This window comes from Peromyscus maniculatus, chromosome 11 (genome assembly GCF_049852395.1).
Source record: "Peromyscus maniculatus bairdii isolate BWxNUB_F1_BW_parent chromosome 11, HU_Pman_BW_mat_3.1, whole genome shotgun sequence".
Lineage (NCBI taxonomy): Eukaryota > Metazoa > Chordata > Mammalia > Rodentia > Cricetidae > Peromyscus > Peromyscus maniculatus.
Window position 1 is genome coordinate 10,294,092 of NC_134862.1, and position 18,647 is coordinate 10,312,738.

Consider the following 18,647-nt stretch of genomic DNA (forward strand, 5'->3'; position numbering starts at 1 on the left):
AATTACAAAGTACAGGAGCGATGTGGCAGTCTTTTCTTATTTTATGCTAACAACACATTTCAAAATGTTTTACTGGGGGTTTCACCCTCTTATATTCTTGTCCATAAGTTCAACCTGAGTTCTTTTTAACAAATGTCTCTTAAGTAAGGCATTGAGGTAATCAAACACAGGGAATAATTTAGCAGCCAGAGACCTGGTTTGACTCGGCCTACATACACCACCCTTCTAATAATAATACACATGGCAGCCTGAGACACTTACCTGAAGGTACTGTGTACACCTTCCTCTAACTCTGAGCAATTCACATAACAGTCAGTCAGCAGCATCAGACCTACCTGCATCCAGCTGCGCGAGCACCGAATCCTTTTCCCATTCCAAGGTGCAAGTGTTTATAGGTCAAATCCAGGGAGAAGAATAACAACAAGCCTTTCACCTGAGAAAGGCTTCCTTCACACAGATGGTAAATATTTCCTTAATCCTTAAACCTCTAATTAGAGGTCTAGTCCAAAAGTTAAACTTGCAATCCCCCAATCTCTCCACACCAGCATTTAAAAAAAACGATCCAGGTGGTTCAGTGTGCAGCCAGCTTTTTGGTGCCTTCTGCAATAACCCTGTTTTGTATTTATCACACATCTTTCATCTGAGTCCTGCAAACCCTTTACAAACAGGATCTCATTAATCCCTAAAACCTGCTGCGAGACCCTTGACCAACACAATTATCCCAAATCTACAGATGAAAACAAAGGGTACCTTGAGCACTCCTTGCCCCGCCCCCTTTTAAACAACCGAACATCACAAGGGAAGAGAATAATTAGAGGCTGACATTATAGTGGTAAGAAAGCAGCCTTACTTGAAAAAAAAAACAGTTGCTCAGTTCTAAGAACATGTCTTGAGAGTTGTTTCAACTGGGAAAGTACAAAGTGAGAAGATCCAGAGGCTTTTAGAAAATATAGTCACAGAATAGCCGATCAACAGATGGAGCTCCAAACTACACATGTGCCAGAGTTGGCCAAATGGAACTTCAGAGAGAAAACTGACAAACCATAACTCTCAGTTCAGCTTCTGCTCCTGCCCAAGTTCACTCAGAAGCCTTTGCTCATTCATTCACCAGGGATGAGGCATACTCTCTCCCCAGAGTCACTCCACTGCTATCTTGTGACATCATTATCCTATAGGCAGCTGGAGGTTTGGGAAAGTTGTTGCCCCTTTAAATGAGTGTACATGAACCCTCAGATGGTCCTTCTTTTAGCTAAGATGCTCTGGAGAAATCTGTAAGGTGTCCTTCATGATTGCCGAGTCATTCTGACTCTCTTTATAGGTACCCGATGCAGGTAAGTTTTGCTCATTATGACATTAAATGCTCTGCCTGAAAGTGTTCATGTCTGTCAGTAACTTGGAAACTGTAGCTACTCTATATAAAGAGAGTTTCCTCCACGAGTATACATGTCTATCACCCAAACCCTTTGCTTTTTGGGGGGAGAGCACTGACTCGAGAATTACTTGCAGTAATATGAAACCTTCCTTCTGTGAGAAAAATTCTTTTAAAGAAGGTTACCTTTCTTTCATGGGCCATCTTTGACACCCTCCTTAGCCATCACTTGCCCATCTTTGTCTGAGCTAACAGCTTTATTACTGACAAATGAAACCCCTTTGGGATACTTAAGAGGTAATGAGCTCTCACCGACCAAGAGGCTGAGTGTCCTCAGCTAGTATCTTCTATAACCTTCCTACCTAAAATTTCCCAAATGTATTGGATAAGTGCCTTAATTCATGCTTTTTCTTTTTCCCTGTTCTAGTACTATAAAAACTCTATCAAGCTGTTACCACATTGGAATGTAAAGTTTGAGGTACCCCAAATGTGTGTTCTCTGAGTACTCTGTGTTTTGTGGTCATGGTCACTCATAGCTGACTCTAGGATGAAATATCTCTTATCCCTTTTCACATGAGAGTTGTGTTTTTATATTGACACTTCACTCTTTTCATCTCTTCTTTTTTTTCTGTCCCTATAGGCCTCAAGAGGTTAAACCATTGTCTTTGGTTACAAAATCTTATCATGGACTCTCTCAGGACTTAATGCACTTGATAGTTGTGTGACTCTTTATCTTACTAGAGGCAGAATATATATTTTAATGATAGAACACTCTGTAATCTAAGCTGCTTTGCTCATTGATGATATTATTAAGATGAATCAAACATGATTCATCTCATGAATCTTCTGAAAGTCAATAATACTCTGTTAATTTTTCTATTAAATGTACATAGATCAGTATCTAGTACATTTTAAGCATTATAAATAATATATAAATAATATATATGTGCTTAAATTTCAATGTGGTTACATTTGGAGATGATAACTGACTTCTTCTGTCCTTTCTTTCAGATGCTTCTCCAGAGCCTATGTGTGCTTTGCCTGACCTTCTGGGCTTCCTTACTTTTCTCTTTTTGCAATCAGCCAGTCTCCATGCCTAGCTCAAACAGCATGGTTCTCTCTTCTTTATCTGTGTCTCGGTCCTCTGGGCAGTTGCAGAGAGTTACAGTTTGCCTGCTTCAGTTTCGTTTTAGACTCTGATAAGGTTATCCTTGACCTTCTTTTTGAGCACATCTTGACTACCTCCATTAAAGAGATGAAGAACTAAAAAGGGGATGCCAATTTCCCCAGTAACAAAATGATGGCATAAAGGACATTCCATGATCTTACAGGATTAGCATCCTTCAAAGAAAAGGAACAAGATGATTCAGAAATTTCCACTTTTCTCTGTCTACACACACATACACACACACACACACACACACACACACACACACACACACACACACTCTTCCTCCCCTGCTCTTTCACTATTTCTCCCACTCCTTCATCTCCCTCTGATGTAAACACATGAGCACAAGTAGAAAAGGTAGTCAACCCAGCAGAAGACCCCTCAACAGACAACAGCTCTGTCAGCCAGCACTTGACTTTGCACTCCTAGTCTTCATACCGTTTAAGGAAATGACTTCTCCCTTCACATCACCCAGTCAACAGCATTCTGCCTGCAGCCCTCATAGACTAAGAATACCCTCAATGGGTGTCTGTAGAGTTATTATATCTGATATTTCATTAGCTTCATGTCTATATAAGCCTTTGGTTAGTGTTCCTTGCCCAAGAACTTATAGGACTGATTAAGAAGTCTCTACTCTCCATATTTTGGTTTTCTTTGATAATGATTTGTGCAGGCAAGTAGCTCTACACTCACCATGACTGAAACACATAGAGGCTTTAAAACATGTTTAAATGTATCTGACTGGGGCTTAAAGTGTATGACCTGTCAATACACAAGACTATTAATCCTTCACATACACTCTTTTTTCCTTGATTTTTATCCCCTCTGCTGTCTCTCTACCTCTATTTAGAAGCTATGTTTCATAAGGCCTTAGAAAAACTTCATTATTAAATGTTCTTGCTTTCATGCTTGTGCATAGATAAATCTGCTCTCCCTGTGCAATGACAGCCACCTGATGTGAGATTACCCATAGCCTTATTTTCACCTTCCTCTAGCAATTTTCTGCCCATGAAGTTATCACCTTCTGGGCACTTTCCATTTCCTCTTTTAATTATCCTTTATTATCAAATGTCTTAAATATTAGCCTTTTATTCATGTTCTCATAACAGAATATTAATCTAATAATTCATATTACTACTACTATCAATAAGGTGATGAAATGCTTTGTAAATTTCTGTCTGTGGAATATATATATATATATATATACACACACACACACATTATTTTATTTGGTATGTATTTAACTGGTTAAAATAAAATACCACATACAGAGAAACCCTTAGCCTACTATATGATTTTTTTCTTTCTTTCTTTCTTTTTTTTTTTCTGGAGCTGAGGACCAAACCCAGGGCCTTGCACTTGCTAGGCAAGCGCTCTACCACTGACTTAAATCCCCAACCCTTGATTTTTTTTGTTATGCTTCTGGTGTTGGAGATTGAAGATGAAGTTGTTTAGTCTTTCCACTTAGAAAGAGGTCTCTCATCTTTGCTTATTGATGCTGACTTTCCCAACTCTGTCCTTAGATGTCATGGAAAGGGAAAAGATAAACTCCTCCAGTGTCTTCTTTAGGATCAGGGCTTCAACCTCCATGACCTCATTTGATATAATTACTCTCTTACTCCAAATCTAACCATAACAGAAGAAGGAGAAATCAGTACTTCAAAATCTAAGGTAGGAAGTAGGGGCAAACTTCTACTCAAATTACAGGTTATTATATCTAAATAATATTTAGATACTTAGAAGCAAACAAAAAATTTAAAGGATTCACTACAATAAAAAGAAGAGAAACAAGAAATAGTGTTCATATTGTATCCTACCCACATGTCTCTATTCTTTAGATCAGACCCACCACTAAGCACTGTGGGTCAGTAAGGTACTGAACATATCCTGCCCTTGAGGAACACTCATGGTCATTGCTGAAAGGTCATAATGGGTCACAGCCACACTATTAGTAAATGGATTATGGAAGGGAAGTAAGAAATTATTTAAAGTTCATACATGTATGCAATGATGCAATCAAGCCTAACATGGAAAGTATCAATAGATAGAGCAATCCCAGAGATTGAAGTGGTCAGGGCCCAGTGAGGCCAAGAAAATAACATTCTGGGTCATGCTTCTCCAGCTTTGTGCATCAGAATTCCTTATGCCCAGAAGAACTCAAGCATACTGGTATCAGAGCGATGGGTGGCAAGAGGAAGCAGTAACCTCTGAAGAGCTTCCTTGAGAGGAAGTGGGAATAGAAAGGACATCGTATTGTCAAATTTACCCTGTCTAACAACTGTTAAGTTTTGTACTTTGAAGACACTTTATGTCATGATCCTTCCTTCTTTCTATTTCCCTTTAGCTAGTACATATGAAATAAAAGGTATCTCAGGTCATGATTATTCCTTTTGAGGTATGGGCAATCAGAAATTCAGACTGTGATCCTTATAAATTTATGTTCTCCAGCAGAATTGATAGAAGAGAAATACTAAAGCGAAGACACACAAATCACTCAATTCCAGAGGCAGCTGAGCAACCACGAAAGGAAGGTGACCTGTGAGCATCATTTGGATTTTGTACTGAGAGAATTTCAGCCTAGATTGATAGCTTTGTTTGTGCATCTTCTAACTTCACTTATTTATTTCAAATATCAGGGAACCAAAAAGACCAATTTAAATATGTGCATCATGGGTACATATATAGACTGTGATGATTTATTTTGATTGTCAACTTGACAGTATCAAAAATCACAAAACAGACAAGCCTCAGGCCGTGCATCTGAGGGTTTATCCAGATTAGGTTAACCGAAGTTAGAAAAACCTACCCTACATGTAGGCAGCACCATTACAAGGCCTGGAATCCTGGACTGGAGGCAAAGGAGGAAGAGAGCTGAGCACCAGTATTCATCCCCCTCTGTTCCTGCTACCTTCAGCTCCTTGCTACCATTCTTTCCCTTCCATGATGGATGCTATCCTCAAATTATGACTCTTTCTCCTTAAATTGCTCTGTTAGTACAATTTTTCAGAGCAATGACAGAAGCAAATAATTCCTACAGGTGAACATACACACACATTTTCCAATATACAGTGAAAATAACATGATAAAATGAGGAAAGAACAATTAAAAGGTTTTGTTAAAATTTTGTTTGCTGCCGGGCGGTGGTGGCGCATGCCTTTAATCCCAGCACTCGGGAGGCAGAGGCAGGCAGATCTCTGTGAGTTTGAGGCCAGCCTGGGCTACCAAGTGAGTCCCAGGAAAGGCGCAAAGCTACACAGAGAAACCCTGTCTCAAAAAACCAAAAAAAAAAAAAAAAAAAAAAAAACCAACAACAACAACAACAAAAAAAAATTGTTTGCCAAGAGAATACTGACTTATCACTCCTGATTGAAAAGTGACTGGCTTCCTGCAACATTCTGTGACTTTCTCTGCCAGAATGAATGGGTCAACTTGTTCTCTCCCTGTACCTAGTATCTACAGTCTTCCTGGCAGATAGTCTAACTGTACTAAAGCTGTACAAACCTTATATCTATGAGAAGCTGATACATTTCTGGCTGAAAAGCAGATTCTTAAAGGCAGGGCATGGTCTCCAAGAATATTTGTCACATGACAACTTTGAAGAAAAAATGTTGGTATTATGGGGTAGGGAGAATTGTTATTCAGTAAAATGTTGTATGGCTGGGCTGATGTTTTAGTTCACAGAGCACTTTCCTTGCAAGCACAAGGACCTGATTTGATACCATTTGTGTTGACATGTACCATAGCCTCAGCATCTGGTAGGCAGAACCAGACAGAATCTTGGAGCTCACAGGCCAGCCAGACTATCCTAATTGGTGAATTCATAGCCAATGAGAGACAATCTCACAAAGAAATGGAAGGCTTTGCTGAAGATGGCATGCATACAGACATAAAATGAAATATAGAGATCAATAATATTCTTAGAACCCTCCCCTCTCTGGACATGCTGCTTCCATTTAAAGGGTTTTCTTCAAATTTCCAAGTTTCTAAGTAGTTTTCTGTGAGTTAAAAACCCAGGCTTGAGAACTCTCGCACCTCAAAATCTACCCCTATTTTCCAGTGTGTGTGTGTTTGAGAGAGAGAGAGAGAGAGTTTACATCCCAGAAGTGACTATCCTTTCCTTTATTTAAACACTAGGCTCTGTTTTCACTTAAAGTGACAGTAGCAGCCTAGGCTGAGTAAGTCCCAAACTGGAGACATCAATACTAACAAGAAGGGCAATGAAGAATCGCAGTCCTGCTGAAAGAAACTGCTGCCAAGGCAGGGCTCACAAGCATGCCTTTGACTCACAGGCATCTTCTCACCTCTGGCCTGGCTATGTAAAATCAATTTGCCAGCTGAGAACTTTGTTGACTGTTTACAAGATTTACCCTTCTAACTCTGCACCCTGGTTTCTCAGCCCACAGTGCTGGAATGAGAGTTTGCAGCCTTCTGAGAGAACAAATGGGACTCCTTTTAATCTGGCCTTCTCATCATCACTACCAGATTCCCAAAGGTATCTTAAAAACAGAACAAGGTAAGAGGCTTTCTAACACAGGACTGTTGATTCTTCCCAGGACAGCTGTGAGTGGAACACAAGACTGTTGATTCTGTCCAGGATAGCTGTGAGAAGATCCTGATTGCAGAGGACTTCAAGGTAAACTTCTTCACCAATTGAACTTTCACTCTCCTTATCTTACTTCCACTTGTAAGGACCCCTAACATCCAAAAGAGGAACTGATTCTCTTTTCTTTTTGAGACAGGGTCTCATGTAGCCCAGACTGGTCTTGAACATGCTACAAATCTGAAGTTGTCCTTGAATGTTAGTCCTCCTGCCTCCACTTCCAGGTGTGAGCCACTGCTTTGAGGTCAGAAGTACAATTCTCACTGTAATGTACCCAAATTCCATCAAAATGTTCCTAGTTCCTGATCCACTGTTAATCAGGTCATGCCTTAATGCTGTGAATACATTAGGACCATGCTGAAAACATGAATTCTTCTTAATTCCTAAAGGAGCTTTCAAAGTCTGCAAATGAAGCCTTCACAGACAGATATATTCATGAAAGATGATACAAGGAGGGAATAAAGAATCACAAAATCTAAGACTTAGGAAGAAATTCAACTCTTGCTGATTGTTATTTTGTCTCTCATCTACTTCTCACATTATTATTCTTTCCCCATCAAATAATCCCTTAATTGTTACCTGAAGAGCACTAATGATAAGAAATTTAATACCATTGAAGATATTTGCTCCAATGGTATAATCACTAAACTCTGAAGTTTATTATTAAAGTTGGCCAACGTCTTCTTTTCAGCTAGATTGCTACAGAAATCTGATCACTCCAACTCTGTCTAGGTTGGATTTTGCACATTTTGGGCAGCTTCAGACTCTGTCTCTCTTCATATAGAATGGAGACAGTATTGGGTTGCTTGTCTACAGTCTCTCATACTAGTCATACTAATAACACCACTAGAAAAATTAAGGAAACAATGTGAATAATTGCTCAGTTGTGTTTTTGAGGGTATGGAGATGGCTGAAAGTACCACAGATTCTAAATAAACCATCTCCTGGACTATTTGACTACCCACTGCATGGAGGACCCAAGAATGATATGAGGTAGAAGTGTGGTGGGAGGGCAAGATAAAGAAAGAGATCAAGATTAGCATGTAAAATAACCAGTTAGCACAGAAACTCTCTCCCCTGAAGGATACACATAGCCTAACAGGGAATGTGCTAGCTAAGCCTCTGGGAATAAGAAGGTAGTTATGCAAATGACTTATAAAGGAACATGACCTTGAGGCCAGTCCCAGCCCACCAGCCTGCTGCCCTGTTCTGGACTGCCTTTCTCCTTTTTAATAAGCTATCTATTTATACCACTATGCCTGTGTCTCTGGCCCAATTCTCTGGTCCATCATACAACAACCCTGAAATCCCAGTGAATGTCTTCTAGGATGGGATCCACATCTTTAACAGAATGGCTCTCTGTGTCAAGAGCCTCTCCTGTTAGTTAGCCTAAGAAGCCATGCTGCACAGCTGAGCTTTCACACGTCCTGAGACCTACACAACCAACACTTGGGGCCTGTGCAGCTCTGTTTCCAGAAGTTAGTTGGGGTTTCTAAAATGTAAATACCGATACAGTCAGGTGGCACTTCTAATGAAGAGAGACTTTAAGGAAGACATGAGAATATGCCAGGGAGGAATTCAAGAATGATTCCCCACTAAAACAAATATTAAGTATTTGAAAGAATCATGTGTTTCACAGGTTAAAAGATTAGCACTTTTTATTTAGTCCTCGTGATTAAGAAAGCAGACTCGGGTATGGTGGTGTACAACCATGATCCCAGCACTCAGAGGCAGGGCCAGCAAGCCTGAGAGTTCCTGCAAGATGCTCCCACGTGAAGACACAACACAACCGAACACCTGACTGTGCCACTGGGCTGAGAAAGGGAGGTTTAGATCCCCTTGCTGACTCCTGCTTGCTGTTGTTAAGAGCCAAAATTTATCTCCAAGCCCCACCTGCCCAAGGGCAAGGGAACTTCCTGAAATGCTGGGAATTGCAGTTCTTGGGAAATAACAAGCCATATGTTTTTACCTCCCTAAACAAGTTTTTTTGAAGCTACTACTCTGGATGTGCTTGATCACGTGTAGGTGGGATGTACATAGGCAGGAAATAAATCAGAATGTATGTTTGCCCCTGATTAGACCTGATGGAGCATGCAATGCATTATGGGTTTTGCCTTTTTAAGTCCCTGAAAAGTATGACTCTCTCTGGGAATTCGGGTGGATCTGATGAGTTCATTTTTATGGTCAGTACTTAATTAAAACTTGCTTCAAATTTGGCTCAAAAATATGGAACTGTTTTTTCTCTCTAAAATCTCAGGATTAACACTGTGATATTATGAATTATTTATTTGCTGTCCTTGTGTCTCAGTTTCTAAAACTGCAGAAACCTGGCATAGTAGGAATATTAATATCAATGGGTGACCAGAGTTACTAGAAGAGTTGAGCACAGTATGGGCTCATTATAATAATTAGGTGCAGTGATTCCTGTTCTCTATTTCATGTATTCATGGCAGTCATATTTTCAGACATATACTGTGACTAGTACAAGTATGTGAAAGCCTACCCTAAAGGTACTTCAGGAACAATCCTGTCTCTTTAGCCATCTTGCTACAGTCCAAACACACCAGGAGAAAGTGATGCAGTTTAGAAGGGAGAGTACTGGGCCAATTGTCAGGAGACATTCCTGGCTGTTCCATGAATTAGCTGTCTGCACTACATGTACCTGCTTGAACTCTCCATGCCTGAGGTCCAAAGACAGCCCCATACACTCAAAAGGCTTGCTATAGCAAAGCTGAAGGTCTGAATTATTGGGATGTTTTTGTGCTTAAACTTTTAAAAGTCTAGTGAGAAGTTGGTGATTAAATCACCCAAGAGCTTGAAAAATAATCAAATCTTCTCTTCTTCCTCCTTTTCTTTGTCTTCCTCCTCCACCCTTCTTCATCTTTATCCTCCTCCTCTTTCTCTGCTTCCTCTTCCTTTTCCTCCTCTTCCTCATTCTTCTTTTCTCTTTATCTCTCTTCTTTCCTGCATACCCATACTTTCTCTTTCTATGTTGCTCTCAGAATAAATGGCATCTGTAGCATCTTATGAACTATCTATTATTATTGTTGTTCAATAGGCTGGTTCATCTTATACACCCTGAGTTTTCATTATACCTTTCAGAATAAGTGAATAGTTCTTTATATTCAAGTCATACATAGTACACTGTGAGAAAGAAACATAACACAAAGAACAGACAGAAAGTAGCACACCAACACAAATATGTACTTTGCACCTGAGGTATAGACAAGGTCATATACATGCTGCCTTCGACGGGTGTCACTTCTGCTGTGGCACTCAACAGTCCACCCTGGAGCTTAGCTTTGTGGTTGGGATAAACTGACCAAAAGTCTAAAATCCTGTAGTGGTACCAGAAGATTGCAAGAGGATTGGAACCATATTCCTGACCACAGGACAGTGTTATGTGAGATCATGTGAGAGAGAGATATGTGTGTGTTTCAGTGGTTCTTTTGTTACAATTGTTACATATGGTAGGATTTTGATTTCATAGTGTACTTGGTCATGGCTTTATTAGGAGGTTTTGTCCTTGCATAGTGTGATTAAAAACATTTGTGATCACAAAGCTGCTACCATATATGGTTACCATCAATATTTCTTGTGTGATACAATTTCTGTCCTTTATCTAACTTTCTCATATCCACTAGGTCAAACTTCCTTCCACAGCTTGATTCACATCTTCATTGTATGTTTATGAGCAACAGCATGACAGGTAGATAGATACCTTGAAAACTGAGAAACAAAGACACGAGTTCATCTATGTATGTGAAGTCAGAGTGCAATGTCCTATAATAAGGCATGAGTTTTATAACTAATTTTAATAATTGGAAGAAAGGAAAGAAATAACAAAGTTCCATTTATCAATCAGTAGTACTTTTTGGCTAAGTAAAATACTCTAGCTCTTGCCATTTCAGAGTGGAAAATATCACAGATCAATAGTCAATCATTATGTACAAAGAGGTGGTATCTCTAAGAGAAAATCAGATTCTCAGAAGTAAGGTTCTGTGCCACAGGGTTTGGCTCCTACACCATATTGCATGGAAGACCTAGACAACACCCACCTATAAACACAGCCAGTATTTATGCTCTACCAGGCCCCAGTGAAGGGCAGGGGAGCAAAGATGGCAGGATACATATGGAAACTGCCCTTCTGAATTTCAGACCTCCTTATGATCTTTTTATACTTACTGGATTCCAGCATAGAACAAATAGTAAAGAATCATCACAACATAATCAAGACAAATTAAAGTGGATGAGTTTGAGACTTTGGTGGCAAATTGACACTGTCCCAGAATACTGATTATGCCTCGTAAAGGAAAACTGGAATGAAGGGTTTGGCTGAAGCTGACCAGCTGCTCGGCTCTGCAGGGTACTGCTGAGCCTGAGCTGTCCCTTCAAGCAAGGCTGGCCTTGTGGCTTCAAGCCACCAACACTCACCATTCTTGCCAAGCAGGAGAGCCAGAGAATCCTGAGATGAGGAATTGAGGAAGAGCAAGAGGCTAGGGGCCTGTGCTGTCACAAAGCTCAGTGTGATGGTTTCCTTGGATGGAGCTGTATCTGTGTAGATAGCTGAAGACGAGAGGCTTGTGTTCTTGGTCACCGGGTATGGTTCTTGAAACATGTATGTAACCGAGCTGCCAGAATCAAAAAGAGCTGAAATCTCTGTGAAAACAGAAGACAAGAGAGCACATTTTCAAACACTTAGTCAACTACTTGAAGTAATTATAATGCCTGACCATTGTTTCCTTGCACCCAGCACTATGTGAGGGCTGTTAAAAAAAAAATTAGACAACGTGCTTAACAATTTTGAAGAGGCTCTAGTCTACCTTTGTGTGTATGATCACATATGTGCATGAGGATTCATGTCAGAGACTAAAGGTAGTGTGCCCTCCTCTATCGCTGTCCTCTTCATTTTTTGAGACACTGAACCTAGAGCTCCTGTACTAGCTAGACTGGCTGGCTAGTGGGCTCAGAACTCCTCTTATCTCATCTCTTCTAGGGACATCTGTGTTCTATGTGAGTGCTAGGGTTCCACACTCAGATTCTCATGCTTGTGTGGCAAGCACTTTGCTGACAGAGCTGTTTCCACAGCCCTTTGTATTCATTGTTTGCAATTAGAAATATGGCTGGGGATTTTAATCACAACACTAACTGCTCTCTGTATCACTATGTTATTCAGTAAGATGGTCTTTGTAAATCACTGAGGAACGTTGCCCAGCAGGGTTTAGACTTATGGAACCTCTGTGTTGCAAGAAAGTATCACCTAGAGCTGGGGAGATGGACTTAGATCTGTGAATGCACATCTGACTGTCAAACTGTGTGGTAAACTTGAGTTCATGTGGCTATGATAGGGTTCCCTTCTTCCCAAATGAAGGGTGCAGTGTTCCTAATCCTCCCTCGATATTCCCTGGCAAAGTGTGGGGCATTGAGAACATAACCAAACTTAGCTGTGCTTCCTAATGCTCTTCCCATGTTTCTGCCTTGTGAAAACTCTATTAACAGTCTGTAATAGTGCCACCTAATTAATGCTACATGTTTATGCAGTCTCTGGCAGTACATTTTTTATGAAATTACTACTAATTTCATAAATGCAATTTATACTACTACTAGTGCAATTTTATGAAAGGTTCAAAAAGAATGTCTTTCATCAAGAAAGTTATATCAATCAGTGTTTCTTTTGTTAAAAATAGGAAGCATACACTTATGGCCATGAAGATGTTGGCTCGTGATCTGCTTGATCTGTTTTCCATAGGGACTTACAACCTGCATTTTGAGCTACTATTTTCTAGTTAACAAAATAAAAGCCCTTGTTTGATGTTTGTGTATATAGTTGAATGTGTATGTGATTCACAGTGTATGAAAAACAGATATGGGCATGTACATTATGATTTTTTCTTCTCTTTGGACATTAAATCAACAATGGCAAAAAATCCATGATTAGACATGTCACACAAAATTGATGTCCTTGTTCTTCTCTTGGACCTAGTTTTCCTTATTTATAATGTTTAGGCATTATTTGTTTCAGTATAAAGCCTAGTTCCACAGTATGTGTAGGTTCTGCTACTCATCTGTTTCCTTCTGTTTTGTGGCAGGAGATAAAGGAGTTGGAATGGGTTTAGTTTTCCCATAGATTACTTATGAAGAAAATCTAAACATATTCAGCGAATTTCAACTTGAGATAGGATAACATTAGAAAATATAGTAAGAACCAGCATGTAGGGAGAATTTGCCGGCTGTGTGAAGTATTCATTGAGTGCTAAACATGATCCCTCCTAAAAAAATCTCTGTATTTCCCACTCATTAGAAAGTGAAAATCGAGGAAGTTTGAGAATAAATATATAACTACTGTCTCCCATGGGCAATGGACAATGAGTAAATTAGTAAAAACATGAACCAAGATTATTTCTGCAGAGCTCTGGTGACAGATGAATTAAGTAAGAGAAGACAGTATTTATAATGGGAACCATTGCAACAGTTGAAACTTAGGCTTACAAATATTTATGACATATATAGGAATGCTTATTGGATGAAATAAAGGAAGCCCATGGCATAAATAAAATATCCATCATGATCTCCACATCTCCACTATATTGAATGCAAGTAACATTTTTGTTTGTTTGTTTTGAAATGATTGTCTATGTGGTTCAGTTAGGTTCAACTTTCTAGATTTGTACATCAATTTCCAAATTTATTATCTAGCATTTTTAGTAACAAAAATATTTAAGTGATAGAATTGGTTATTCAGACAATAATAGAAGAAAGATGAAGGCAAAGAAGTACACATTGATAAATGATACCTAGGCATGTGGATATTAGCAGGCAAAAGAATTATGTCAAGACTGCCAAGGTGGCTCAGAGGATAAAGATGCTTGCAGCCAAGCCTGATGATCTGAGTTCAGTCCCTGTGAACATCCTGTAGAATGAAAGAAGCTACTCCTATAAGTTGTGCTCGAACCACACATGTGCCCTGGCATACTGACAAACACACAGAGAGAGAGAGAGAGAGAGAGAGAGAGGGGGGGGGGAGGGAGGGAGGGAGGGAGAGAGAGAGAGAGAGAGAGAGAGAGAGAGAGAGAGAGAGAGAAATAGATAGATAATAAACAAATGTAACTTAAATTTGGTAAAATAAATAATGGAATAATATAAAGCCCAATCATACAACAAATATAAAAATTAACTCAAAATGTAACAATATCCTCAATATAAGAGCTAAAATTATAGAATATTCAGAAGAAATCATAGGTACAAATTTTTACACCCTTGAACCCACCCATTATTTCTCATGTATGACAGTAAAAGTAGAAGCAATAAAAGAAAGAAAAGATGAATTAGGTTCCATCAGAATGTAGCAGCTTTCTGTTTCAAAAGATATAATGAAAACTCTGAAAAGAAAACCCATAGGATGGAGGATAAATTTGCAAATTATATTTTTATAAGGAACATATATTCAGAAAAGAGGAAAAAGTTGTGAATGAATGGCAATGAGAATAAAAATCTGCAAAAGGTTTGAATATGCAGTTATTCAAACCAGACATGAAATGAATGGTAATGATTTGAAAGACTGATTAGCATGACTAGTCATTAGGTATGAGCAAGTCAGAGCCACAGTATCGCACCATTTCCCACACAGTAGGGTGTCTGCTATAAGATAGGCACACAGTAACAGGTTGTGAGAGTGCAGAAAAACTAGAACTTTGTACACTTCTGGTAAGATGGAAAGTCCGCAACCCACTTTGAAAAACAATTTAACAGTTCCTCGAGAGATGAAACATGGGCAGCAAGCTGGCTCGGCAGGTAAGTGAACTTGTCACTCACCAGTCTTAGTGACCTGAGTTTTATACCCAGTGCTACACAGTGATATTAGGTCAAGGGGGAAACCCCCCAAGTATTCCCAGAAAGGGCAGTCCCACTGACTTGGCCCAAAGTGAAAGTCTAAACTCAGCTCAAGCTGGACTCTAGGAGGATTTCTAGTGTAAAGATCAAAGCTTACAGGTGGCATTCCTCAGGAACCTGTGAAATTGGTTTCTGCCCACAGAAAAGGGCCAGTTCCCTTGGCATATACCTGTGGTTGCCTATCCAAGCTAACTTTCAGTCTTTCATGGTACCTAACACAGGTACCTGTTGTGCATTTCAAATCCTGCACCCGTCTTACCTCCTCCATTATGCTCCTTCCCAGGCTGTTCCAGGTTACAGAACTGGCAGGCCCCACACTTCCACCCCAGCCCTGCTTCTCTGCTTCTCTTGCTAGCCTCCCTGCCATTTTCTCCCCACTTCTCTCTGTCACCCCTCAAGCCCTGCAGGGGAGATAGCCCTGGCCCTGCCAGTCCTACTTGCTCTTTTTCTTTCAGTTCTGGACTCTTCCAGATGCCTCTGTCTGTTCTCTCATATTTACAGTCAACAAAACTATACTCCCCGTGGAGCAGCCATTTCTACGGTTTCTTCCCTGTGCCATCACTCACAGGTGGAAGAAGAGAAACCGGGTTCTGAAAGTTGCTGTTTGCCTTCCACAGGACCACATGGCACATGTGCTCTCTCAGCTCCCCTTACTCAAATAAATACATGTAATAAAATGATATCAAATTATATGACAATCCTAAACACGTACATGAGTTTCAGGGATAGTATTGTTCAGAAGGAAATGGAGACAGTCCAGTGCCCACTGTCTGACCAACAGGCAAGCAGAGAAAGGAACAGCCATAAAATACTTTGGCAACAGGAAGAAAAAAAATGCCTTGACCTGGGTGAAGTGACAACATTATCTAATCAGAGAAAGGTGAAACAAAGAAGCAATATGTATTAAGATTCCTTTATAAGAGAGTTCCACCTCGGCAAATCCACAGAGACAGAGGGAGGAGTGGCTTCTTGGGAGGCAGAAGGTTGCTAGAGGCACTGAGATTTTGAGGTGGCTGACGAAGAAAAGAATCTGAACCTAGGTAGGGAAGGGTATGTGGGGAAGAACAGGAAGCAGGACATATAGATACACCTTACCAGGGAGGATTTCTTTGGGTTTGAATTGTATCTAACTATAAGACTAACAATAAATAAATCTTTAAAAAAGCACAAAAAAAGCAAAAAGCCACATTCCTGGAGGGATATTTCCATCACATTTTTATTCAGAATAAAATCAGAATCACAAATGAGAAAAAGTCCAAGAGCAAAGCAGCAGACCAAATAAATCAAAGGTCCCCAGCTCTGAGAGGGAATGACTTTCACATCACCTGGGCTGGAGAGATGGCTCAGAGGCTAAGTCCTCTTCCTTGTCCACAGGACCTGAGTTTGGTTCTTAGCACCCATGTCAGGCAGCTAACAACCACTGCGATCAGTTCCACAGAATCTGATCCTGTCTTCTGGCATCCTTGGGCTCCCACACACAGAGCATGAATGTACACAATCATCCAAAAAATAAAAATACGAACAACCCATGAAGGTAGAGCTGGTGGAAAGCAGCTGGACCATTGGTGGCATGACTTTGAAAGGTGATCCTGGGATCTCCACATCTCCCCTCTCATTTCTGCCTCACAGAAGCTGTAAGAAATGGAGTTTTTCTACCACACTCACCTATGATGTCAACACGGATGCAAAAGCAATAGAGCCAAGGGACTATGGGATGAAGTGCCTGTAATTATAATCCCCAAAGAATGTTTCTTCCTTGTTATAGCACCATAAGGAACAGGAAATGGGTGACTGGGCCCAGGACAGGCGAATGAGCACATGTCCTTAATTCCATCCTTGATATCCTACGTGTTGAAAAACCTCAGCTCTGGCATACATGATGTTGTAATAAAAAGCAGGGGACACTCTTTGTTCAAAGTTCTCTTGGCACATGGCTCTCCTTTTCAGTTCCAAGTCACATTTCCCAGAGGCAATTGTAAAGACAAATAATTGGTTAAGAGGGACATCTTATACCTATTGTTTATCCAGGGGGTCATTTAATTTCAATAAAGAGGTAGAAATTAGAAACAGTAGAGTAGGTAGGACCCTGAGAAGGTTAAGAAGGACACAGTTGTTTATTTCACTGATGCATCAAAATGAGAAACAGGTATTTTAACAGATGTGGACAACAGTTGTGACAGTATCAACACAGGAGAGTAAACACAAAAGTTGCAGAAAGGAAGCTGTACCAATGAGGCTAAAGAGGAGGATGTTCCCAGGGATGTTTGGATGAGAGATGCAGGTAGAGCCTCCGATCAAGGTTTCCCTTCCCCATCAGAAGACTTTGATATAGATACTACAGGACACTTTTGGTATACTTCGGCATCATGTCTGGTCCCCTGCATCTGCATGTGCTTCTTGTAATGATGGGACAACTCAAGGATTCACTCTGACTTGGCAGAGTTGTTAGCAGAGTTTTCCTCATGTGAAAACTGAGAACACCTTTGTCTTCAAATTAATTTAAAATGTATTTGCTTATTCTTTAAGAATGTTATATATGCTGTCTTTGTTATTTTTGTTTCCTTGACATAGGTCAGGGTAAACCAGCAAGTCTTTAAGGGCATTTTCTTGAATAATGATTGGTGTAGGAGGTCCCAGCCTACTCTGAGCAGTACTGCCCCTCGGCAAGTGGTCCTGGATTATCCAAGGAAACTGGCTGATCAAGCCACCAGGAGCAAGCCAGTACACAATACCCCTCTTGGTCTCTGCTTCAGTTCCTTTCTCCAGGTCCCTGCCTTGGGTTACTGCCCTGTAAGCCAGATGTGCTCTCTCCTTCCCAAGCTATTTTGGTCACAGCACTTGCCATAGCAAAAGAGACTAAACTGAAACAGATGTTGGGAGCAGGTTCATGGATGCTGCTGGGATAGACATGACCATGTTGTTTGACGGTGGAGTGTGGATTGTGGAATGTATTTGGCACTTTGGCCTGGAAAAAGCATTGAAGGCTCAGAGTCTACTGGGCTATTCTATATGAATTTGAAACAATGTTGAGAGCAAAGCAGATGATATAGGCTGAGCTTGTTACATTTCAGAGGGAAGAATAGACATCAGGATTGTTGGTGTGATATTTTGTATATAAAACCCCTGAAGGTGAAACTTGTGCAGCACTAAGAAAACAGAGGCTGGTCAGGTGGAGCTGAGGAATCAGCTGTGATTAATAAGAGACCAGAATCACCGAGGCAAAATCTGGAAAGTGTTTACTCAGGGTTAACACCCAAAGCTGTAGGCCAGAAAAGCCAAAGCTATATCACAAACTGGCACCAAACTTGGTAATATCTAAGAATCTTCCAAATGGCACTGCTTTTGCTGGTATGAAACTGCCATACTGAAGGTGTCATAAAAGTTGAAACATGGCATCATGAGAAGTCATTGGTGAATATATAACCTTAGTTACTGTAGAAACCCCAGGATTGGAAGGGTCATGGGAAAAAGGAGAAGTCTGGTACCGTGTGTAGTGTCAGAGTTACAAAAAAGAGGCCAAGAGGCCATTGGTGAAGGTAGAGACCCCATCATATTAGAGATGTGGGACAACAGTCAAGATAAGCAACAACTATGGGATGGAGCTGGCCTGAGTTAGG

The 18,647-nt window shown here is 40.3% G+C and overlaps 1 protein-coding gene across 1 annotated transcript in view; it reads right to left on the minus strand.

Annotated features, from left to right (window-relative positions):
* LOC102910446 (contactin-associated protein like 5-1) overlaps window positions 1–18,647 on the minus strand; it is a 925,656-nt gene that overhangs the window by 101,253 nt on the left and 805,756 nt on the right. The window contains exon 19 of the mRNA XM_076547182.1: window positions 11,575–11,799. Coding sequence (XP_076403297.1) covers window positions 11,575–11,799 — 225 coding nt within the window. The remainder of the gene's footprint in view (window positions 1–11,574; window positions 11,800–18,647) is intronic.